This window comes from Triturus cristatus, chromosome 10 (assembly GCF_964204655.1).
Source record: "Triturus cristatus chromosome 10, aTriCri1.1, whole genome shotgun sequence".
NCBI lineage: Eukaryota > Metazoa > Chordata > Amphibia > Caudata > Salamandridae > Triturus > Triturus cristatus.
The window spans coordinates 670565046-670592144 of NC_140593.1; the positions used below are offsets into that span (position 1 = coordinate 670565046).

The window sequence follows — 27099 nt, forward strand, 5'->3', positions numbered from 1 at the left end:
TACTGCACCCAGAGGCGCGGCGCTGTCTTTTGAATGTGTGGGGTCCTACAGACTACGACGCTGCACAGACTCAATGGGTGACCCTAGGCAATATGGTGGCTAAGCGAGATATTGCAAGATTGTGGGGATCCCCTAGCCCGCCCACCCTGGATGCGTGGAAGGACAACATGGACTGGTGCATGTTTCGGGAGAAAACGGTGTATAGTGCGCGGGGGAGGCCCAAGAAATGGCATAAGGTATGGGGAGGTTGGAACCAGTATAGGGGGTACATATGTTTGCCTCCTGCCACTGAACCACCAGAGGAGCAACTTTCCCCCTAGCCTCACTTCCGACCTGGGTCTTTCTGATGCACCACCGTTAGAATGTTAGCGCCTCTGCTTCTCCCTCATCCTCTCGATCGGTGGCTTTGATCTGATGTTGGAAATGGGGCCGCCCCCTCGTTGGGAACTGACGCGAACTTATGATGTATATTGCTTTGCTTGTTGTGTGCATTTTAGGTAGTTTTCAAAATTGAAACCTTTGTTTTTATCCTGCATGAGCGATATAGATGACTTCATGTGTCGATTGACGAGCTGCCGAACCTCCGGGATGTCGGCTGAATAGCTGTGTATCTGAATTATACGAATAAAGGTTTTAAAAAAAAAAAAAAAAAAGAAAAAAAAAACGAAGCATGACTTTTTCGTTTTTAGCCCACAGCTCATAGTAAAGGTCTTAGTAATATTAATATTTAAACCCCGCTCGGACATATAGGTTACAAAATTAAAAAACGACTTTTGCATGCCCAACTGTGTCCGTGACATGATAACTGCGTCATCTCTGTGGGGACCTGGGCATCAGTATTATCACACACTATCTCTGTGGGGACCTGGGCCTTAGTATTATCACACACTATCTCTGTGGGGACCTGGGCCTCAGTATTATCACACACTATCTCTGTGGGGACCTGGGCATCAGTATAATCGCACACTATCTCTGTTAGGACCTTGGCATCAGTATAATCGCACACTATCTGTTATGACCTGGGCATCAGTATAATCACAACTATCTCTGTTAGGACCTGGGCAACAGTATTATCACACACTATGTCTGTGGGGACCTGGGCATCAGTATAATCGCACACTATCTCTGTTAGGACCTGGGCATCAGTATAATCACACACTATCTCTGTTAGGACCTGGGCATCAGTATTATCACACACTATCTCTGTGGGGACCTGGGTATCTGTATAATCACACATTAAATCTGTGGGGACCTGGGCATCAGTATAATCACACACTATCTCTGTGGGGACCTCGGCATCAGTATAATCACACACTATCTCTGTTAGGACCTGGGCATCAGTATTATCACACACTATCTCTGTGGGGACCTGGGCATCAGTATTATCACACACTATCTCTGTGGAGACCTGGGCATAATTGTAATAAGCCGCTATCTCTGTTGGGATTTCAACATGATTATCATCAAAAACTATCACTGAGGGGACCTGAGCGCAACTATAATCATACACTGTGTCTGTGTGGGCCTGGGCATCACTATAATTACACACTATCTCTGTGGGGAGTGGGTATCCGTAGAACCACACACTAGCTCTGTGGGGGCCTGGGCATCAGCATATTCTCACACTGTCCTTATCAGTTCTTTAATATTACTATACTCACATACCATCTCTAGTCATGCAAATATGACGTCTAGGTGGGAAGTTTATGAAAACGAATCTAGGTAATCTGACCCTGGCTCTCCCACCTGACCACACTGCATGATTTGCGGCTTGTCAATTGGTTTGTCTAGGTATTATTTTCTGTTTTCATACAATTTAACTCTTTGTTTCTCTCTGAAAATGTGTTCGATATATGTTAGTCTAATTACGTGCACTTGCCCTGCTACATTTTTCTAGTGACAAATGCATAATCATGAAAAACCATCTTAAAGTTTGGCCAGATGACACAAGCAGCTATTCATATATGAATAGCCTGTCATATAATTTCATTACTGTATTAAAATAAAACATTTAACAATTTGCTCATGAATGTATTCAATCACAATAGACAATTTTGGAGCAAGTCCTCACAAGGATAGTAACACATTTTCAAGTCCCCATAATGATGGTTCTGTGCACGCGATTAAATTTAGCTATATTTGAAGTAGGAGCCTGTATAATGATTTTTTTCTTAAAATTCCTCTGAAATTAGTATGTCTTAAAAACATTGGCAAAGGTTAGTCCCCACAAGGCAGGTGTCCACACATAGTCCCCACAAGTGTGTGTGTGTGTGTGTGTGTCTTTGTCTTTGATAAGGAGTTCCGTGGAAGAGAACTAGGATTACAGGTAAGAAATATATCCTTCCTTGTACTCTGCTCCTTCGATGTGGATCCGGAGCTTGCTCTTTAGAGCTGTACATTTTGTTTTTTTCACAGAATTTGTTTTGGTGCAGTGCAATGTTGCCACTCGAGCATTTGAATTTTAGGGAGTCTGAGGAACATATGTCTATTACTGACCCCCACTCTGTTTGTCTCCGATGTCTTGGGTCGGATCACAACATCGCTCCTGTGAATCCTTTCAGAGCATGCAACCTAAGGCCATGAAAGAACGTGAGTCCAAGGTCTTTATGGCTCTCACCAACAACAGGGTGAGTCATCAATATTATAGAACTCGCTTCAGGTGTTCTTCTTCACGTTCATCGGGTGCGAAGCACAGGAAACAGAAGAAGCAAAAACATAAGTCACTCAGACTCCCACAGGATCTTCTTCATCGTAACCGGAGTTGGTCGTTATGAAGCTGGCCCTTTCTTCTCCAAACAGCCTCTAACAGGTGACTGAGCTGGACTCGGCCCCAGAGCCACCCGATCGCCACTGGCTCCCTTATTTGCTTACCTGAGAAATCCAACACAAATGCTTCTGGAGTTCCTGACCCCGGGCTCTAACCTGGCGGGGTCCCTCAATGCCATTTATGCCATCTTTTCCAGGGCGTTGACGCCATCCAGCCCATCTTGAGTTGATGGCTTTTCATATGATAGGCAAGAAGGCAGCTGAGGTGTTGGATCTTAAACTTTCCACAGTAGAGGTAAAGCCAACATCCTCTCTGAGGTTCTCCTCCAGGTAACTTCGATATCTAAACTATTACTGCCCTTCAATGACGCCTTCTGGGAATCCGTCCTGGCATCATGGGACAAACCAACACCAGCTCCTGCAGTCAAGAGACTAGTGGCTAGACGCTACAGCCCGCTCCAGGTGATTTGCTGTTTTTTTCTACCCATCCTTCATCTGGAAGCTTAGTGATCCAAGCATCATGTTCCTCCGGACATTCAGATGGTATCCTTCTGTCAGACATCTCAGACAGGTAGTTGAGGCCAAGAGGTACAAGACCATGTCAGCGAGGAGTATGCCCCTTAAATCACTGAATGCAAATTGCCTCCTTGCTTGCTACACCCATGCTTTATGGGACATGGCCCAAATGAGTGTGCCTCAAGTGCCGGAGGATATAAGGGCACCCTTCAGGAAGTAATCCATGATGGACAGAATACCCCCCAGCATATGCGTTAGACAATAGATGGGCAGTAGTTAGGGCTGGGGATCTGCCCAGCAATTCTTCTCCTCCCCTGCACCATGAGGCTGGCAGACCTAGTTAGCTACCCCAATCCCATGCAGAGCCAGCATGGGGCAGGTATAGTTATTTCTCCCGGCCTGGAAGGACATAACTTCGGACCAGTGGGTCCTCTAATTTGTAGAAAGGAGTTGTAACTTTCCCTTCCATCAGATTTCACCACCTATTCCCCCCCCAACTATCTTCTCACTCTCCAGACCACCTAACCATACTGCTTCAACAGGTAGCAGCACTCTTACGAAAGGAGCAGTGGAGTTGGTGCTAAAAGAGGAAATTGATTAGGTATGTTGCACTTGTTACTTCCTGGAGGCCTTGAAGGATAGTGGTCTGCGACCAATCCTAGACCTGAGACTTGAACTTGTACCTCTGGAAGGAAAGGTTCAAGATACAGACCCTGGCCCAAGTGTTAGTGGCATTGGAACTTGGAGACTTGATGATGTCACTCAGTCTGCAGGATACGTAGTTCCACATACCTATTATGCGGTTGCACCGGAAATACTTGCAATTCGTGGTGAGTTCCAGCACTACATATTTGCACTGCACCCCATTGACAATTAACATTGTCTCCTTGAGCTTTCACAGAGGTGATGGCAGTGGTTCTGTCCCATCTCAGAAGGTCTGGTGTCCTAATCTTCCTGTACCTGGGTGTGGCCGAGAGGGCTTTTAGGGGGAAGCTTAAGGGACTACAGGACACCTTGGTGGTGAAGAGGGGATTTATTATTTGCTTCACAAAAAAAAGTATGGAGTGCTTATCCTTTATATGGTTAAAAGAAAACAAACAACAGATGATATAGGAGTTGATTTTCTCCTAAGCAAGTCCTGGTACTTCGGGTCAGGGATCTCCTGCGTTTCTTTCTTGCTTGCAATAGCCAAAACAATAAGGAGGGGGAAAAGAGAGAGAGAATAGGTTGGGTGAATAAAGGTTCTTTTTCCTCAGTTTCCTTAGTGCTACCGTCACCGTTCTATCTGTGGGTCAGGGTTTTGGTGTGGGGTGCAGGTGTCTAGGCTTCTCACCCAAGTGCTCTATTTCCCAGTATCCTCCAACCTCCCCCACCAGAACGATCCCCTGAGGGATACTCGCCTTGTGCCACGGCTGTTCCCAGAACCGTGGCGTTGGGACCCGGGGCGTCTTCTCTCTCTATCAGCCCGCCGGGTATGCTGGCAGTGTATAATGCACGCTGCTGGTTCGGTGTCTGCTGCTCTCTTGTGGCTCCAGTCTTCTCCGCTAATCCTCTTCTGCCGTCTCCCACTGCTCCACTTCTGTCTTCCTTCGCCGCTCCGTCTCTGCTGTCTCCCGCCTCCCCTACTCCGCCGACGCGATGCGCCTCCTCGTCCTCCGTGCCTTTTTCTTCCGTATTGGTCATGGACTCCTCCCTCCCCTCTGGGGGCAACACTATACCGCGGTCTGTTTCCGGCACGCTCGTGCGTGGGCCGTTTGTTCCCCACTTCCGGGTTATCGACGCTTCATTCGCCGCTTCGTCCTCCTCACACTGGGCAACTAGCTAATCTAAACAAGATCAACAGAGATGGTGTTGTGCCATCTGCAGTCGACAGTATACCTGCTGTTCGATTTGGGCTTTTTGATAAACAAGCCCCAATCTCACATGCAGTCCTCCCACACATCCAATTCATTGAATCAGTACTGGGCACCTCACTTTTCTTCGCTTTCCACCTCCACAGAGGATTGACAATATCAAGGAGATTGTTTCATCCCTCTAAAAGGGGCTTGTGAGTTCTAGTTCTGAAGTACTGAGATTCCTAGGTCTGATGGCTTTCTGCATTTTCATAGTCTCACACGCACATTGGCAAATGAGAACTCTGCAGTAGTGCCTCCACAGGCAGTGGCTACGCTATGGAGGAGTCCTGTCAGACTCCATTGTGCACTTCTCCAGCACAGCGACAGAAGCGGTTTGGTGGAGAAACAAGGCAAACCTGTGGTGCGTGATGGCCTTCTCTCCTCCTACAACCGTGGCTATGATAGTGACTGGTGCTTCCACCTTAGCTTGGAGAGCTCATCTGGAGGATGTGGAGATCAGAGGCTTCTGTTTTTCGAACTAACAGGTCTTCACATCAATCTGTTGGAACTGTGAGCTATCCGTCTGGCGCTCAAGGCCTCCCTACCCTTGATTCAAGGTCCAGTTGTCCAGATCTTGATTGATAGCACAGCAGTGATCAAAAGCAAAGGAGAGTAGGGTGTCCACCTCCTTTTTCTGGAAGCACTGAGACTGTTGACTTGGGCACACCATGAAGGGATCTGGTTCACTGACAATACCCTAGCGGGGTCCCTGAATGTCTGGGCCGACACCCTGAGCTTGCTTTAACTTGCTGATCACAAGTGGCATCTTCTACCAGAGTTAGTCCTGAACATCTTCAACCAGCGGGGCACTCCTCAGGTTGACTTGTTTGCCACATCGGAAAGTGCTCAATTCCAGCAGTTCTGTGTCCTCCAGTATCCGTTGAGAGGTGCCTTGGAGAATGCATTTCAGTTGAAGTGGTACTTTTGGCTGCATTACGTGTTTCCCCTATATCCTGATCCCTAGAGATTTGAGGAAGATTTGCCATGGCTGAGCACAAGTCCTTCTCATTGCCTCGGATTGGTCAAGGATGGTGTGCTATGCGGATCTTCTGTGCTTCTCTACTTGGCCTCAGCTCAAGCTACCATTCAGACTGGGCTTTCTCTCCCAGTCAGGGGGAAATTGTTCTGAACCCCAATCTCCAAGGCCTCCACCTAACTGCCTGGAGGTTAATGCGCAAACAATAACATAAACCCCTTGCAAGCAAAGTTGTCACAGGTTCTACAATTTACTTTTTCCTTTGTCTAGAGGGCTGTCTTATTGGCACCTTCAAGGGGTATTTGGCAGCACTGGCTCTGAACCTCTGTCTACCAGACTAGCAATCCCTGTTCAAATCTCCTGTGTAATGTGCTTTCTGAAGGGGTTGATGAATATGTATCTTCCAACCTTTTTTTTGTTGTGCCCCAGTGGAACCTTAATTTGGTTTTACCTTTTCTCATGGGGATTCAATTTGAGCCCTTGCATAGTTGTCCTGTAAGGATGTGAACTCTGAACAAGTGTTTTTGGTTGCTGTCACTTTGGCCAGATGGGTGAGCGAGTTACAAGCTCTTTATTCTAGTCACCCAGTGCCTGCTTTTATCTTGACTAGTTGGTTTTGCGAACCAGAACTGCTTTCCTGCCAAAAGTGGTGACACCATTCCATCTGATTGTCTCTTATCACCTGCTTCATCCCACTATGGAGAACTGGATGCACAGGTGGGATCCTAGGCCGGTGGTAAACTGCTACTTAGATTGCACCAAGGACACACTACTGGATACCCAGCTCTTCGTAGGCTTCTGTGGTGCCAAACAAAGGCACAGTGGTGCAGAAAAAGGGTCATTTCGAGTTGGATCATCCTCTGCATCAAGACTTGCTATGCCTTGGCCAAGAAGGAACCCCCGGAAGATCTCAGGGCGCACATTCCACAAGGGACAAATCTACCTCTTCTTTCCTTACATGAGGTGTGCCAATTGCAGTGATATGCAAGCAAGCTATGTAGGCTTCTCTGCACACATTTGCCAAACATTATTGCCTGGATTCCAAAATGTGCAGTCACTGCACCAGATCAGTGTTGCATGATTTGCTTGTATAATCATTCATCACCCCTACCCTTAGATCGTAAATTCCTCTATAGCCTATTCTACAAGTGAGGAATTTGCAGGTAGAAGTATCCATCAGAAGAAAAATGTGCTTACCTGCGATAACTATCTTTCTGGTGGACATATTTTCATCTACCTGCAGAATCGTCGCCCACCCGCTGCCTCCCTGTTTGATGGATGGTTATAGGGAAAGTTAATAATATCCCAAATTATGTTTGGTACTGCACTATATCAATATCTATCTGTTCGCTTGTCTCGAAGGCTGGGAAAAAATTGACGGATTTGTTGCTATGGGGAGGGGTGAGGTGCTATATGGCTTTGCTGATGTCATTTTATTCCAGCATCAACACAAAGTCATCGCCTCTTTGGCTGGCGATATGAGAACTTTAAAGATTCCAGATCCAGTCTGTTGCCTGGGATAATTGTACCGGTCAAGTGAGGAATCTGCAGGTAGATGGTGTTTACACCAGAAAAATTGTTTCCACAGGTAAGTAACTCTCATTGTGTCCTTCCTCGTACCCACCCGTTCAGAGAAGGAGAGCCGGTGTCTTTCAAATACTGGGCTTTATCTTTCTGAGTTATTACCAGGAAAAGATGCAGCAGGTCCTTGGTGTAATGTTTGAACTCAAGGTCTTCAAAGATATGTAGTAGAGTGCATTTTGGAGTAGAACGATTCAACCAGCCTAGATTCCATTTCCTTCTATTAAAGACCTTTACTCATAAGGTCTGGTTTACCAGGCACTCTCAAACAATGTGGATAAAGGTGGCTCTTATTGCATACTATTTCAGATGTTCTGTGAGGTTCTGTTTGATGTACCTGGGAGAGTTTGGTATCCTGAGCTGTTGAGCATGGCCATCGATCCTGTGTTCAGGCTGCCTCTCGAGGATCTTCTGTCACATCAGTAGGGAAGGGTTCTCCACCCAAACCTGTCATGGCTCTGCCTTCATGTGTTGAGATTGAACGATGATAGTTGATAGTTTCCAACTTTCCGCCCGAAGTCTGCAATGTTATCTTGGCAGTCAGGCACCCCTCCACCAAGACTGTATACGGCTGCAGCTGGGAATGTTTGTGGCATGGTGTGCAGAAACGCAAGTTGACTCTTTTTCTGCATCCCTTGCTCAGGTCCTTCTGTTTATTCTTTCTCTTGTCCAGCAGAGCTCTGCTTTGGGCACCTTAAATGACTATCTTTCTGCCAGCTCAGCCTTTCTGCAGTACCCAGATCAGCCATCCATGTTCAAATCCCCTGTAAATAGGTTTTTGAAAGGTCTCCAACATGTTTTCACCTTCACACTTTATCATGCCTCAGTGGGACCTCAATCTCATATTTACATTTCTGATGTGCACTCCGTTTGATCAGCTACATAACTGTCCTCTCGGGTTCCATACCACCAAAATGGTCCTCCTAGTGGCGATAACATCTGTCCTGAGGGCCAATGAGCTTGAGGCTTTGTCATTTAAGCCTCTGTTCCTAATCATATTTCTAGATAAGCTGGTACTTCGCACTGGAGATTCCTTTCTGCTGATATTTTCACCCCTCTTTCATGTAGACTAGTTCATCACCCTGCCTACATGTTATGCTCCGCCGCTGGCTTCTAAGAAGGATGAACAACTCCATTGTCTGGACCCAAAAAGAGCATTGTCGTCCTACCTTGACCCCACAAAATATTTCCAGTCGGACGACCAGCTCTTTGTGTGGTATGTCGGAGCCCCGAAGGGGAAGGCTGTGCAGAAGCAGACCATCTCTCGATGGATTGCCATCTGCATTAAAATCTGTTACACATTGGCACACGCCCTGAAAGGGGTTACACGCCCTGAAAGTTTGCCTGCTCATTCCACCAGAGCTTAAGCTGCGACCACTGCGTTAACGTGCGTAGTTCCAGTCCTGGACATCTGCGAGGCAGCAACGTGGGCTTCACTGTACACGTTCACCAAGCACTACTGAATAGACAGTCACGTCCGTCAGGATGAGCACTTTGCTTATTTGGCCCTGCAGGACTTTCATGTGTGAATTCGTTCTGCAGACCCACCTCTGGGGAGTTATTGCTTGGGTATCTATCCTAAGGTAAGGAATGTGTGGCTAGAAGTCTCTGTCTGATGAACAATTTACTTACTTTCGGTAACACCTTATCTATTTGATACTTGATCTAGGTGCAGATTCCTTACCGACCCAGCCATCTTCCCCACTTTGTGAACAGAATTCTAGGGTCAAGGCTGTTCCCCTTATGGCCCTAGTCTTCCACGCCAGTAGTCAGTGTTTTTCATGGCTCTGCGTTCCTGGCATGAAAAATCGTGAAAGAAACTGACATTAGGGTGAGCCTGTATGGGCATAGTGCACGTCACTTCCGGCGCAGTTGATGCCGACAATGCCACATATCGGCACGCAGGGGTACTGCTCACAAAAAAAATCTCCGGATCTAGTCTGATGCCTGGGGATAATTGTAAGGTGAGGAATCTGCAGCTAGATAGCGTCTCTACCATATAAGGCAGCATTACTGTTACAAAGGTAAGCAACTTGTTCTTTAAAACCTGTATTTTGGTGTCATTATTGGAAGCTGTACCGAAATGTGTGGACTTTACTTTGCTTGAGATGATTGGGGTAGGGAGACCCACCACCCTGTCATTTGTTGAAAAGATTGCAGCCCCAGGGTCTTTGAGGAAAGAAAAATGTTGACTTTTTTGGTACACTTTTCGAACATCCTGGTGAGAGGCGAAATAAGGAACTGGGCTTCCTAGGCCGTTTTTGTTTTTGGGTGTTTAACCTCCTCAGTGCCCATGACGAGATAGTCTCGTCATGGGATAGTCTCGTCATGGAGCACGGTTGCGCTGTGCCCATGACGAGACTATCTTGTCATGAACCCCACCCACTAGTGCAACGCCCAGCACAGGAGGGGGAAAGGGCGTGGCACTGAAGGGGTTAAACTTTGAAGGGATTTGATGTTTCCAATTCCAGCGTGTGGATTGTTTTGAAGATGCTCTAACTTTCCCTGATCTCCTATTTCTCCTTGTGCAATTGATAGTATCAGCGGTATCAGCAGTGTCAACCATATTGAATTGTTTGTTACTGCCTGAGCTATTTTACGGGTCTTATTGGTCCCTGAGTCGTATGATTCGTAGAGGTGGTAGGTTGAGGGTTTGTTCACTAAGTTCTTTGTGCACTTCTTCGTGACTTACGTGCACTGTAGTACGTGGGTAAAAGATTTGACTTGCTACTCCACACAGATGTTCTGTAGGTATTTAGCTGATGCTGTTATGACCTGCAAAGGACTAAATTGATATTGTTCAAGTGAAGCTTGGTATTATTCAGAGGATGATGTCAAGAGCAGCGTTGAAGAAAGCACAGCAGATAGATCCTGAGGAAAGGGAGACTGCCACAGCACCATCCGGATATCCTGCATTGGGCTACACTGACTTCTCCTGTATTGTATGCTGAATTGGTGCGGTCAGTACCTCTTTACTGCCCCACATCTGTGGCTGGACTGCTGCGGTTTTTGCACATCTACCACACAGCTTGGTGCTTAATGGCTTGAATGCTTAAACACAGCTTGATACCCTGCTGCCCCACGGTTGGTCTACCATGCAGCCTTGCTGTCTCCCCTCACGGCACTACAGGTGGGCCTAGGCTGAGCACTGACTAGACAGACCGTGCAAGCAAGCAAGCAAGCTGGGCATGCCATGGACTCATGGTTCCACGGTAGGAGCTCCTTTGAGCTACTTAGCATGGGCGTGGAAAGTGTGGGGGACACAGGGAATTAATCCCACCCCCCAGATTTGTGAGTGGGGGGTACATAGGGAACAAGGTTGGGGGATGAGGATGACATAAAGTCATCCCCCAGGGGCCTCATCAGCCATACCCCAACTTCCACCTCAAAGTCGAACTTCACTTAATCAAACGAGTCAGTCAATGAATATTTTTCACTGGATCTAATGATTATGGAGTTACTTTGCTGTGTGGCTGGTAGCAAACCATCAACCCTTTAAGTCTGTACCTGCAACTTTTTGCACCATTTAGTTGATGCAAACAAATATTATAATACAGTGGAACGCGCCAGACTCTGTTACGCAACCATTCTACTTCTGTGTCCTCCTGTAGAGGTCCTTGCATAGGCATGTATTCAGCATAACTCGGCAACACTTCACGCCACAAATCTGATAATGGGTGCCTACATATCCCACATGCCTCTTGCTCTGCCCTAGCCCAGACTCCAACATCTCTTTTCCGTCTTGCAAATGTTGGGCCGTGATTCGTTGTTTCATGTGACTGCCACCAGTTGTCCGGCCGATGCGAGTGGCAAGTCAAATAGTCTATTACACATTTTTTTAGGTTTGGAATGAAGGAATCCACTTCATAAACAAAAGTCTGGCCTCCATTTAATCGCTCCATCTAGATGCCCATTTAAATGCTGTGTTATTTGACGCCAGTGTTCCCTAATTCAGATACAGTTCCACATCTTGTGGAAGTAATTTGCATATTCAGACCGGTATCGGGCACAAGGCCTAGGGTCGCCTTCATATATCTCACCAATTTTCATGGAGAAGACGTATGGCTGATGTAGAAAGTTAAATTGTACATACTTTAGCCTAGTGGTTCTCGACACTTTGAGTATATGCTAGTATTGTCTCCCATTCCATGTCCTTATCTCGTGGCCTATACAAGTCCCCCATATTTTTCTAGGTTAGTGTAGTCCCCTCCTAAACCTTCTGGTAAGTGCTGTATAGAGACATGTAAACAGGGGGCTATCATCGTGAGTGATGAAGTACTGCATGCTGAGGCAGTTAGGCTAGTCCTATTGATTGCACTATAGATAAAATATTGACCAGGGTCCAAGCCATCTTCATCCGTAAATGTCTCCTGGGAGATCATTTCACCATTGGCATAACATTCTCACACCGTGAGGATCCTTACCTTTATCCAATGTGTTAATTGCTCTGCAGTAAAAAAAGCATACACTGTCAAGAGGTCCTTGCAAGACATTGTTTCCAAAATCTCAATGGTACTGAAAGTAATGAACTGAGTCTAGGGGTTTTGGTGGACTTCCGCATTAGAACTGCAATCAGAGCACCCTGGTTTGGCTCTTACCCCAATTTCCCCAGTTCCTCAACATTCACATCATTAAACTATCTTGCTGTGCACTGTAGTTGAGTGCCAGGTAACATAACTCTAAGTCAGGACCACTAAGGACTCTGTCCAAAATTGTGTGCTAAATTGTCTCAAGTGCAACCCTCTGTCTTCCTCTGTTCCATGCTGGTAATCGAAGGAGAGTATCTAACTATCAAAACAACTCAATAGGGTCGCAAACTGGGAGGTTAATAAATATAGAAACCTGGGCAGGGCCACCATGTTGGCAAGAGCAATCATTGCCATAATCGGCAGGCTGAGGGAGTGCCAAAATGCCACAGTTCCTTTCAATGCCCTTAATGCGACTCTCAAGTTACTGTCCCTCAGGTCTATCGGTCAATGATGGTTATTTACCCCAGATATTTAAAGGTATGAGGGATCCACGGCATTCCGATTCCAGCTAGGTATGGATCCTGTACATCCAAACTAACTGAGAAGTCATAAGACTTTGCAGTATTTGTCTTAAGCCCAGAGACCCTTCCAAACCTAGTTAGAAGGTGCATGGTTGGACCTAAATCCGATGCTCTGCTACGGAATTACAATAATATTAATTGCTCCCATATAGTGATATAATAAGCACCCCATCCCATAATGGGATGCCTCTGCCCCCCCTGCCTTCTGGCTTAACACTGCCAGAAGTTCAATAGCAAAAAGTAGGGGTGAAAGACCCTGTCTCATCCCGTGATATATAGAATGTTGTTGAGATGCATACCGTCTGGTTTGTGCCCAGGCCACTGGATTACAGTGCAATACCCTAATCTATTTAAACCAACCCACCCCCAAATTAATTCTGCCCATAACTGCCTGCATCTGAACTCTTACTGTGTTGAAGGCCTTTTCAAGGTCAACGGAGGTAATCGTTGCATCAGAGATTAAGGTTGCGTTTGTTTCATTTAGAATCCTATATAGTCTCCTGAGATTACCAGGCGTGTTCCAGGCGGTTATTAAACCATTATACCCCGATGGATCAAACCCAGCCGATGCTGGTAGAGTCTAGTTGCCAAAACCTTACTAATGATTTTAATAATCCAGGGTCAGCATTAAAGGTGTCATTAATTTGAGTCTGAGAGCATAGCGTATGGCCACCAGGATCCTGCATCTGTGTGATCAGAGGCCTTCTACTCTCTGGGGGCCCCCACCAAGACCAGCATCCTCCCAGGCCTACCTTACCCTTCATGTACCCTATGGGTGTACTTTATATAATTATAACAATGCAGCTTCTCGATTATCTGAGTATAGCTCTCCCTACTGTCAGCTAATTCATTCTTAGTCCGCCAGGCCTCCACTGCATCTAATTAAAACCCATGTATGGTTTTGTCATAGTTGATCATCTAGTGTCTTCCAGACTCCCATTACCCTACTGAAACAGTTACTTCACACCACCACCTTAAATGTCTCTAACTGTTGAATGCCGTACCTTGGTTAGTGTGGAAGTATTCCGTAATCACCTCCTTCAAAAGGTTCGAAATTCTGCATATATCATGGCACTAGGCTGCAACCTACATGTGTGTATCGGTTGTGGGGTGTTCCCAAGTTCTACTCCTACCAAACGTGTATTATGGTCTTACAGTGGCCTGCCCAAGTACTCCGAACTCACCATGCACTGACGTAATGTACTTTAGCAGAGCACTGCATCCAGTTGCATGTGAACATCATACATAATGGAGTAAAATGAGTAGTCCCTATAGTGTCTGTGTTAGAGCTTCCAAACATCCACCAATTCTAATCCGCTATTCAACTAGTATAGCCTTTGGCTGCTTGAATGGACTGAGCACCTGCCAAATGTGGGTTAGAGCAGTCTATGTGTACATCGCTGACAGTTAAAATCCCTTCCTATGAGCATAGAGGCCCCCAGGTTGCTGATTCAGTTGCGAAGTCAGCAATGTAAGGAAAAGTACATTTCTGGTTAGGCACACAAATGCTGCCCAACAATAACATCTGCCCATCTAATTTACTTGCCACCAGCACATATCGTCTCTTTATCTACCACGGTATGTGAGGCAGGGAACGGGATCCCGGCCCTGATCCGGATGATGCCCACCCCCTTGCAAAATGAGTATCAAGTCACGAATATCTGACCCCTCCATCTCCGTTGTAGTCTACAAACCCCAGTCTTAGTAAAATGGGTATGTGGAGTAATGCAATCTGTGCACTCCTTCTCTTCAAGTATGCAATGGTCTTATACCTTTTAGCTGCCGAGCCCAGCCCTCTTACATTCTGCATGACGAGGAACAGCCTATTCTTCAGTGACGTAATCTCAAGTGTTAGAGTGTGATTCTATCATGCCACCCTGCCGAGTAAAATGTCATCAGGTAGCCTCGTTACCTCTTTGCTCGGGCATGCAAGTGTAAGCCCCTCCACACAGCACTGCCACTTGATAGAACCATGACTAGATTCTCAAAACTTAACATCAAGAACTAATAAATCCTACAGGTAAAAAACTCTCTTTTAACTAATAATTGCTTATCATTAAGTAGGTCTTGTTGCCCCAAAGGCAGAGTGCATAGTATTTAAAAGTGGGACCTGTGGCAATTTTGTGTTAACATGTCCTACTACTAAAGTGACTAGCACCCAAAAGCTATTTTTAACTGTGGCAGGTCTAGCTCTCCTATGTAGAAAACCAGAGTACATATTAAAATCCTAATACTGTATCTCAGGAATGGGACTAGCTAACAAAAAAATAATTAAACAACTATTTTTAATAATAATTAATAATCCAGTTATATGGTGAAATCAGATCTTTAGCAAATCTTAAGGAAAAGTAACTTTAGAAAAGTTACTTTTCCTTGTCTAAATTTCCTATAGGCCCGTTTGCATTTGCTCTTCAACTTCCCTCAGCCACTGATTAGCATTTGAACAGGTATGAAAAATGTGTGAAAGTACTACCAGGAGTTACAGGGAAGGTGACTGTGATTGATATTGTGGGTCTGAATAGACACAGATGACTCCTCTAAACCTCATAGATTATGCAGGGTGGGGGCTTGGAGCTTACTTTTTTGATGTTACGCTGCCAAATCCTGTTTGAGTGTCAAATCCCACTTGAAAGGTCTGCTGAGTTTCACATATAAAATTTGGGACTCACTTCAAAGGGCGAAAACTGGATGCCAAAGCAATTCTTGTGTCTTATTGCTGGAAAACCCTGCTTTTGCCCTATGAGACTTCTGTCTCTGGGTTTTAAATATAATACTTGAGGTGCACTTAAAAGGTTGACACAGGATGCCAAGCCAATTATTGTGTATCCACTGTCTGGTGTTTGGTTTATTTTGTATTTTTTTTTTTTTTTAAGAAAACCCTGCTTTTGTCCTACTAAACCTTTGTCTCCGGGTTGATTGGGGATACAGTGGTTGCCTGAAACTGGATTTTAGTGTTCGAGGTGAGAGAACACTAGATTACAATAGTATATACTTCAATCACACACACCCAGCTTTCAGATCCCTCGTTTAGTGTGGCAGGAGACTTTTGCCATCTTGAAAATGCCCAAAACGGGCAGGGTTGGTCCCAAGAACTTTTACCCCATTGGTTAGGGTGAGGCCAGGAGCCTTTCCCACCCACTGGCTCGTGATGGGCATAAATGTGACACCTTAAGTCACCCACTTCAGAACACTCCCAGACCTGAGGAAGAACAGAACAGGACTGTACCTTCTATCTGTGACCTGAGAGGAACCCTGAAGGGCTGGGCGTGCTGCCTTTTGTGCACAGGACACAGAAGTGTACGCAAAGGGTTATATAGCTTACCTCCTGTTCAAGTGACTGGGACGCAAGAAGCTACAAGAGGCCTTTCTAGCAACTGCCCAGCTGACCAGTGGCAACTGGACCTTGAGTGGAGCCTGCTGTAGGCCTTTACCTGACACCCAGTGAGTCTCCTAAGCGTCTCCCCTGAGGTCCCAAGGGGGCTTTATAAGTGTACTCCTGTGGTGAAATAGAACGTAAAGGACTAAAGTCAGAAGGTACAGTCTGAGAGTACAGGTCGCATACACCAATCAAGTTTGTCTTGGTAAATCGTGGTCAACTTCAAATTGCACTTACGTCCAGGTCAATCTCAAGCGTTGGCTATCATTACTGCTTTGACCACTTTGGAGCTAGTTCTACATAAAACTTAAAAAATGTAAATCTCCGGTTCCCTTTATTGGATTTTTAACATTTTTGTATAATTTTTTTAATAGTTCCTATTCTATTTTTTCTACTTTGGTTTGGCATTTTTATTGTTTTGCATTGCAATACTGTTTTGGTACTCTATAAATACTTTACACATTGCCCTAATTTAAGCCAGTCTCCTATGTGCCATGGCTACCAGGGCGTTGAGCTCAGGCTAATTTAGTGACTTTGAGGGTTCACCCTTACAAGGATTGTGATTATTGCTGGAGGTGGGCAGTCAAAGGCAGGCATGGAGAGGATGTGGCGTAACAGCAAGAGCTGCTGACTTTTAACTCGAATTTACGCATTGGCTCAACATCCTATGATTCTGTGCAAATCACTTAATCCCCCCTTGCCGTTAAAAATTAATGTTTCCTTGTATAATGTAACAGGTGCTCATGTACAGCGCTAAATACAACTGCTAAAAAAGACTAATAAGCCAATGTCTTAACCCCTTCAGTGCCCGCCCCTTTCCCCGCCCTGTGCCGGCCGTTTCATTAGCGGGCGGGGTTTATGACGAGCTGGTCTCGTCATGGGCACAGCGCAACCGCGGCCCATGACGAGACCAGCTCGTCACGGGCATTGAAGAGGTTAAAATGCTTTATTAAAAATTGAAAAGCTGTGATTAAATGATAAACCCTCCAGTTCTTTTGCAAAACTTACACACAGGACCACATCTAGTGGCTGAATGGTACTGTCTGCTAACCCAAGGGAATTGCCAACTGGATGTCCGGTCAAGGGTTCTTTAATAGCACTGTTTCTAAGCACATTCATTATTTTTATTTAAGGGAATAAAGGCAGAAGGAGACTTCCGGCTGGGTTTTGGTGCGGCTGCTCCAGAGTCTTGAAGTGTGGTCAGCACTGGTTTTCTGCCCCTTGATCACACCACTTGCACTGCATGGCCCCTCACACTTCTCTCAGCCTCCTCACAGCGCATGACTGCTTCAGTCTTCTGTTATCCTAAACATTCCAGATAACTGTGTAAAGATTCAGCTGGCAGCTAGAGAAGCTTTCTTGGTGAAGGCCTATTCCCTGAAATAGAAATGCTTCTGCATTTTCGCTTGCTCTCTAAAAACGAATCTCCTTACAATGCATCCTCATGAAATATTGCCTTGCCTGCTTCACCTGGTGCAAAAAGGCCTAAAATGTACCTCTATTTGGGATATCTGAAAATAGCTGCCAGATATACTCTGACGTCAAGCAGACCTTCTTTTTTCTCGACTACAGTAGTAAAAGAATTTATGAAAGGACTATTCCTAATCTTTCTTCTTCTGGAAAATATACTGCCAGTTTGAAAACTCAACCTGGTCCTAGGGGCTCTTACTATCATGCAGGATAGCAGCCTGGGTTTCAACCCATACTTTTGGCAAGCATTATTGCTTGGCTAGTCATTTAAAAACCGATATAACAGTTGCTCAGGCGATCCTACGCAATCTATTTCAGTAAGATGAGCGTCATTTCAGACTGTGCTTTCTGCTTAGTGTTTATTACTGCTTTGGTGATCTTAATTTAAGCATGTGAATCAATGAAAGATCTCGTAGTGAAGAAGAAAAGGTTACTTACACCAGTAACTACAGTGCGTCGTCGTTGGTATCTTCCATAGATTTGTGTGCCCTCCCCTTTCATGAGACTAGTAGTCAAATATAGAGGTGAATTGGCTACAAGTAGATTATACCTGTTTCCTATGTTATTTGCTGTATTCGGATACTGCGATGTTAACATTAGCTACTGAGGGGTTCCCAGCCCAATGTTGGGGAGTACTTTAATCTTGTGAATACACTAAATATACCAATGCTGAAGAACCACAGTTACAAGTAAGTAACTCGTTTCTTCTATCACCGGTGGGCAACGCCTGGCATTCTATTAATTAGTATAGATCTTTGGAGAATAGTATATGCAACAGAAGAGCAAGTTGCACATTAGCAATTGTACGTGCTATGATACAAGGGAATCTTCACCATTCTGTTTGACTTTAGATTGGGTTCGACCATATTCATCAGTGCAGAGAAGTCATGCACTGAAGGAGGGTCATACAATGTATTTTTGACATGCGATTACATTTTGGTTCAATAATATGAGGTTCTGGAGTGTGTCCCTGGCCGAAAATAGTCAAGAGCATTGAAACATTTGATAACTTTATTTTTAACAGGGTAAGCAAGTTCTTTAGAAGCTTTTGTAAGTGTTATCCCACTTTTTTTTCACTCCTGTAGAACATGAAGGCCCAGTTAGCTCTGTGAATATTAGTCCAGATGGCCTGAAGGTGCTATCTACCACAGCAATGGGGAATCTTGGCTACCTTGATATTCCATCCAGAGCCTTTAGCACCCTGATGCGCTCACACACAGAGTCTATATTAGCCTTTTCTGTGGATGGTATACGGAAGAAGCTGATCACAGTGTCTCTGGACAACACCCTCAGGATTTGGGACCTGGGATCATTGCAACAGGTAAGAAAGCCAGCCCAATGTTCCTTGTATTATCACACCCATTATTATCACTTACAACCAATAGGCACTGGTTTTCTTGAGTATGGTGTGTATATTGTTTGAGAAAATAGTCACTACTATGTGTATCGTACTTTATTTTTAGGAATCTGTCAGTCTTATGCTCTCTGCATGGCAGTTATTGACTAGGAGGCCAGTTTTCCAGGGCTATGGGACTGAAGCGTATTTAGGCAATCTTTCTAACTCTTATTGCTGTTGCCTTTGGAACCATAAGAGCCAGGAAGTAATACAAATCTGCCTCCTTGCTAAATAACTTCTTCTTCACCCTTGACATTTCAGGGGTAGCGAACGGGAACAGTAAAAGATTACGCTTGAACATTTGTATGGGAAGGGAAGTATATTCTAGCACATTTATATTTGTTAAACTCAAACATGGAGTCGCCCAAAAAATACTCGGAGGGCACAGGAGAACAACTGGATTGGCCCTCACTCGTTGGCATACTATACATAGGGGGTGGGGAACACAGATGCACAGAGAAGGAGGAGATTTTTTTTCAATACACATCTTCAGTTGCAGATTCCTTGCTACTGTCATTAACCACACACTTTCAAAGAAAATGGTATTCCATAAGTCAATCAATGAATTGGACTCCTCATAAAAATGAACTCCATATATTTTATTTACAGTTGTCTCATTTTGAAGAGGAACTAAACCCCATTTAATTTAAGGAATGTGTTCAATTGCTGAGGGTCATTTCAGCAGTGTCACGAATATTTGTGGCATTTTTGGATAGAAATAGGAAACATTGAATCATCAAGGAAAAATATTCAGCCTACCAGTATTCTAGCTCTAAAGGCTCTTCATTGCTTGGCCTTCCTGGCCAGATATGAAAGGCATGTGAAAAGACTAGTCTGTCTATTGTAGTTTTACTTGGAAGGCAAGTTTATAGACTATAGACTGCCACAATGCTGGATGTCGGAAACACGTTTTTTCTACATTCAATATAATGTTCCTATGCAGCGAATAGGGCTTGATTGCACATAGAATGAACCCTCAGTCACCCATTGTTCGTCATTTCTACTTTTACAATACATATGTAACCATACACTCCATTAGGTGAGGATGGGAGGGTGATTATAAATCTGCAGAGACCAGTCTTAATGTTTGTCCTAGACTTCATGTTAAGGCAGTACCTCCAAGCTGCGATGATCATGGTCATAAGGCAGACAGTAAGTCACCTGGAGTTACCGTCTTTGCCTTACATCTTGGCAACACACTTGAACAAGCCAATAACATATTAAATAGCAGAAGGAGGGAAAATAAAGATTTAAAAGAAAAAAACCTAAGGCACAAAAAAGAATGTAGTGAAGTAGAGTAGAGTGACGTTGCATATAGTGGAATCATTTGAGAGGAAATAAGTGTTGTAGTGAATGCTATGATTTCACTTGCTATAAGTCACATAATATGCAAGGGTATAACCAGTGCATGGAGAAGGGGCATGTTCTAGTTAATGTACTGTGGCGAGTGATCTGACAAGAATGTGTACGTAGGTGCGCGACTTACAGTAAATTAAAGGTTGTACATATATTATACATTTAAATTGTAAGCATAACTTTAGAATTTGTAATGTTCGTATAGTTTAAGTAGGGTTTGTATAGAAAGAATAAATAAAGTTGTCCTAACAAAAACTTATCTTTAACCTTTGGTGTTTTGAGTGGACATATTGTCAATAAAAAAACAAAGGGTTAAAGTGATGTTATAGTTAGAAATTGTAATGATAGGTTATCCAGTATTGGATCTTTCATAGATTCACATGCTTGAATGCTTCCACATCATTGAAGTGGGAGTCCCACGGTTCTATAATAAAGCAGTGTGTATCACTATTATAAGCTATAATGGCAATGGAAAAAAGACAGATTAATAGCCTCTTTATGTCCTTTTTTGAAAAAAGGACCAAAGTGAAGGATAACCAATCAGGCAACAGAACCCTCTAGAACACTTTCAACTAAGGCTAAGTCCCTCATATGTTTTACCTTGCGTCTTTTGAAGGGAGTCTCCCTGAGCTCTGCTCGGCTATCTACCAAAGGGTATTGAAAATTTTATTTTTTATCTTTACAATGCTTGAAACGCCAAAAAATGGATGTCAAGAATCAAGACCCTGAAGCTGTCATGGGAAAAAACATCTTCATGTATAATTTCTACAAGGAAGGCAGGTTTTTGATTTTACCCTCATCATGTGCTTTGTCCTTCACTCCACATAAGGAAAGATGGAAGGGCACATTTTTTGGCATCAAAACAATAGCTACATCTGACGAAGATGGTAAAAAAAGAAAAGGTCAAAAGAGTAAACTACTCCATACGCTCTCACAAAGCCAAATGAAAGACTCACCTCGAGTCGCTAAAGACAGTTCAAAGGACAGAAGTGAAACATTCTCTTGAGGTACTTCTGTCTGAGGCTTAAACTCCTACTATTCATCCTGAGGTTCGCTCTTCATGATGCCCCTCAGACCTATCGACGGCAGAGCCTAAATCTAAGGCCTCCTCTACCTTGACGACGCCAATGACTTCAATATCAACATCAACGGCATCTTGACGTCCCATTGAACAGCACCATCGACCATTGCGTTGCCGATGACGCCCTCCCCGTCGGAGTGCATTATTTTTTTAAAAACATTTTTTGTCCTATTTTATCCAATTATGCTTTAGTTTAAAAGAAATAGGGCATAACCCAAACCAGAACGAGGTATTAATGATTCCCGGTCACTCCACCTAAGGAGAGGAAGATAAAAATGACCACCCGGGTCAGAGATTTTACCTCTAGGCTGGGAAATGTCTCCTAATCTTTTATAGGCAGGTGCTCTAGTTAGGAATGACCTTGCCACTAAAGCAACCTGTATAACAAATTGTATTATCAGCGTCAGTTTCTGCATCTCTGTCAATGTCAACACTTTGGCCATGGTACTTTGGGGGGGCCTGAAGACTCCAGCTTCAGAATCAGTCAGGGACAGACCGCCCCAACTAGAGAGCCCTGTGGTAAACAATGTATAGGATTCACATGATCATGTTTGACTGCAATAGATATTTATTTAAAGAGGTGTAAAGAAGTTAAAATGTACAAAAACAATCATCCACGACATGCGAGCTGTGGCTGCCATCCACGATGGTGCTCGATGACGGCGGTGTCCAGCGGTTGTCGACGATGGCAGTAGTCCAGGAAGTCTCCAGCAGTGATAGTCAGCAGAGACACTCATCGACAATAACGTCAACTAATGAATTCTGTGCGCCATCTCCTTTGACAAGGGTTCTAACATCGCCTGAGCAAATTGCTTTTGCACCATTATTTCCTACACCAATACATGGTCGCTCTCTATTGCATATAATCTATCGAGCCAATAATATCAGGAGGCTGCATTATTATCAAGGCTTCCATGTACACATAATATAACGGGATGGTATGTCATTTTTGTTTTGCGTTCTATGACTTATTTGTCAGTCCTTATCCTTCTTCAAGTTCTGCATGCAATTATCTGAGATACTTTCAAGGGTCATACTGCCACAGCAAACTTTCCCTTCACAAAGCACGCTGAGATTCCCCCACTTGGAACTTCTTGGTTCACACCTCTTTTTGGGATGTGGCAGTCTCCAAAGGACGATCCTAGATCATCATGTAATAAACCACAAAAGGATTTAACTTACTAACTAATCCATGTGACCAGGAATGGATTGTTTAACTACCTACTACCCCATCCCAACCATACCTTGGTGGACTTGCATTCAAAATTATATATAACACTTAAAACAAAACAAACAAACCCTGCTAACAGTTTCCAACTGTTAATGTCCGTAATAGTGACAGATAGTTTCTTAGAATACATTATAGTGCAAACTAAGACCTCGGCGTATTCTATGCCCATACTGATTGTATATTTTCAGAGAAGGTATAAGAATTGTTTGTAAACCAAGCCAATTGCAGTGCTATTACGGCAAATGCATAAGAGTATATAACTCGCTAGAGAATTTACCAGTCTCGGTAGTGGGTCGCCATAACTGGAATCTGTGCGTCCCAAGAGGTTTTACATCTCTCTAAAATTCCTCTACAACAGTCATTGTGAGGGTATGAACCTTTACTATTTAAGCAGAAGTTGTTTCCACTAAGTCAACTATCACTTTCCGTTTTACTACTACTCTTACCATTTACAGCACTATGACCAACAAATGTGGTATAAAATAAATGCACTATTACATCTTGTGCACAAGATATGCAGTATTCCGTCAGTTAGCAAGGTCAGCAGTGTTGCTGGCACAGAGGGCTTAAAGTAAAATATTTTTTCACTTGTAGCGTAGTATAAGATTCTGGACATAAAATTCCCAAACCCTGTTCCGTACTCACTGTCAAACACAGCCACATCTCTTGGCACCTTTCACTTCAAAGGTTACCTTTTTTCCTTGGGAACGAGTTCAATCATTCTCAGCATTTAGGACAGTACTTCCTTTAGTTCTTGCCCTTCCAGTCGCACATCAGCCACTCTTAACAGCAATACATCGTCTACAGCATTTGGCGGCCCCCACCCACCACCACCACCACCACCACCACTAGCGGGTGTTGGGAGACAGCTCTCAAATACTGACCTCAGTCAGGTACCGCCTACCTTCAATCACCACTCATCCCTTGGGTGCAACCATTTCCTACTACTTTCCCCATTGGCGAAAGATAACTTCTTTAACATGGTATTAAATTGACACCTGTGCCTTACCCTATAGTTTCATTAAGTACCAGTCAGCTAAGGTAAAGTTCCCCCCTTCTTTTCAATTATTAAACAAAGAAGCATTCCTCATGCTACGCAACAGTAAACCAGATTTCGTACTTCCATATAGCTATCGGTTCCTACTGAAAAATGGGGACCCATCCTAGACCTTTCAAATGTTTCCTCTCACAGCCCACGTTATGCACATATCTGAACTTACAGGACACGTATGACCCCATTCCCAATCTTCCCAAACATTGCAAGTATCTCCAATTTTCCGAGATAGGTCACCAATTACCAGTTATGAGTCCTACCATTCGGCCTCGCATCACCTTCACACATTCTTTCTAGACTCCTACCACCAGTACCAACTTAAGGTCATCAGCTATTTCCCAACCATGGAGTACTGGCTGCTAAACCCTCCAATGCTGTATGACTAATCTAAAGTAACAAAGCTGCTCTTACATTACTCTTCCAGCATGATAGTCCTCTCAATGATCTGAAGTCAGTCACTGTTTCACTACATGTCCTAGATCTATGACAACTTCAATCTCTCTCTCGCTCAAAACTAGCAGAGACTAAGACATTTTACAACAAATTTCTCCAAAACACATGCCTGTGCAACTGAGTGCTGCACACCTTATCTTTCACAGCCAATCCAGTACCTCTTTTACGACTTTGGATGACATCATAAATAGATGAGTTACAAGAACAGGCTTTCAAACAGAAAGTTTTTTTTTGAAGACTTCTGGAACATCACCATAGATATCTTTGTAATACTAGTGGTGGTCTCAAATCTCTCACTTTTCACAGACCTTACATCTTTTCCCCGTTACTCCTCTTCCTGGTAAATACAAGGGTCTCTACAGGACTAGGACGGCTTTCTTTAATTAAAAAAACATTTCTTTTACAAAGCGTCTGCAGTGCATCGTCATTACTCATCAACAGCAATAGCTCGCTATTCAATATTAGTAAGAACAGATAGTCAGCATGCATTACCTTAACAATCTAGAAGGTACTCGTTCAAGTACGCCTTCCCATCAAGCTCCACAGCTGTGGGGCTAGATGTCAACCCATGGGATATCTCTCAGACCCCACATGCATCCAACGTAAGCAGACTATCTCAACAAATCCAAGATCAGCCGCCAGAACCTAGGACAGGATCCAATCGATTATATATAGAATATTTCCATCACAGGATCTCTTCAGATAAAGAAATATATATGTCAGTTCTATTCCATGGCCGTAGGGAAATACTTTTCTCATCAGATCATCCAGATTTCTTACCTTATTGAGCTCATACCGAGGCTTCCCACCTAATTTTTGAGACATTGATAAAACTTTCAACTAAGGATGTCATCAAAGGAGTAACATACTCCAAACCCTCTCTAAGCTACTTAAAAGACTCATGCAACTCACAAAAGGGCTGTTCAAAAGAGAAGCGTAAAGTCCTCTTCTCAGGAGCTTCGCTGTCAGAGCTTACTCCTACTAGTTCACAAGGAGTACACTCTTCTACATGTTACACATACTCATCAACAGGAAGGCCTAAATCTAACACCTTCACCGTCTCGACGGCGATGCTAATGACTTCAACAACGGCACCCACTACAATGCCAAAAATGCATTAGCGTTGCTGACCACAGAATTCGACCGTCCACCATTGCCTCGTGGACAAGCCTTCTTCAACATCACTACCTTTTTTCTGTCGACAATAGCCCCATGGAAGGATCCAAGTCAGGCAGCCAAAGGAAAGCTAAATAAACTTTGCTCCAGGGGTGAGGAAAGCCATTGAATAAAAAGCAAGCAAACGAGATGGATATGAGAGCAAGTAATGATGAGCAAAAAGCAGTCTCCAGGAAACCTATTCACACACTCACGCTGTGTGATGAAACTATTTTTACCTGTGGAAACCAGGAAACCCGCGACTGCTCAGATGTATTGAAATGTTTTACAGGTTTAGGAAATGTTTACTGTGAAGTTTATTTTCCATTTCAGAAACTGGATCACAGGGAGGATTACAGTGCAGGTATTTGGTTAACTTTTCCATCAGATCAAACGTACATCCTGTGGAAAAACGCATGAGCTGGCGCTAGACAGGGGCACTGCAGGGGGGAGGCCGAGCAGAACAATTCTTGATGGGAGTGGAGCCTTTTGGGCAGGTAAAGTAACTCCACAACAAAAACTGAATCCACTCTGTGATTGGCCAAGATTGAGGCGTGGGAGGTATTCGATCTTAGTGGACTAGTGCATCCCATGTAGAGATCAGTGTGTAAACAAATGGCCACAGGTTCAAATCCTGGCAATTCTGCTCAGCCTTTCATCTATCCAAAGTCGATAAAGTAAGTACTATTATTGAGTTCAGTAATAATCAACGCGTGTTTACAGTGCTTAAATAGCACAGGAGTAGGAGAGCTTGCTCGGTAACTGCAATAATGATTGTATTTTAAAGTCTCTGGACTTTATTTGAAAAAAATGCAAGACTTCTGTAAGATCTCAAGTTTAAATGGAATAGAATATTTGATTCTCTAATATTATGTATCCCTTTGAGCCTGGATAAAAACTCGTTTGTGCTAAAAGAAACGTCCCCATGAATGAAGGTAATAACAGATCCGTTAACAGGAGCAGCATCAATACAGGCCGCAAAAAGCTGAGTCCAGTAGACAAAGTTACATAACAAATGCAGGCCCTTTCCACCAGTGATTAGGTCACAGTCACACCAATAGGGGGACCGCAGAGCCACCTAAATCTGCACACTGGGGTCTCCATTTAACCTGCAGAAAAGAGAGCATGCAAAACATTTCAGCAGAAACTAGGGGTCAAAGTGGAGATTTTAATTGTGAAGCTTGGTTCTCCAGTATTGGGGTGTCTTTGATAGATTCACATGCTTGAATATTCCCTGTCGTCAAAGTGGGAGTCCCACGGTACATAACATAGCAATATAGTAATAACATAAGCCCATATATGCATATAAGAAAGTAAAACCATAGAGTTTTTATAGATAGACAACTTGCCACCTCTATAACATATCACTGTCATTATGTTTTAGTCCAAATTCCAGCCAATCAGGCGCCAGCACCCTCTTAGAATGTTCTCCTCAGAGGCTCAGGCCCTCAGATTGTCTACCGCACGTCGCGTGAAGGGCGTTTCCCTTAGCTAAGCTCAGTTTTCTTCTCATTTCTTCTCAGAAAGTTCGATTTATGATGTCTACCACCAAGAAATCCCTCTTCAGACCTTGTGGAACCTGTGGTAAACAGAGACTTCATTCTGAAGACCCTCATAAAAAGTGCATCTATTGCCTATATCCTGAACATCAGGTAAAGGATTGTAAAATATTTAGAACCTTCTCTCAGAAGACTCTAAAGGACAGAGAAGGGCGTCTGCTTCTGTGGCTACAGAGAACCCTCT

General features: G+C 44.0%; 1 protein-coding gene across 2 annotated transcripts in view; it reads left to right on the plus strand.

Moving 5' to 3' along the window:
- Nucleotides 1-27099, plus strand: part of WDR90 (WD repeat domain 90) — a 1426420-nt gene that overhangs the window by 323284 nt on the left and 1076037 nt on the right. For both annotated transcript variants that reach the window (XM_085628141.1, XM_085628142.1), the window contains exon 19: nucleotides 18716-18951. In XM_085628141.1, the coding sequence (XP_085484267.1) occupies nucleotides 18716-18951 (236 nt within the window). The remainder of the gene's footprint in view (nucleotides 1-18715; nucleotides 18952-27099) is intronic.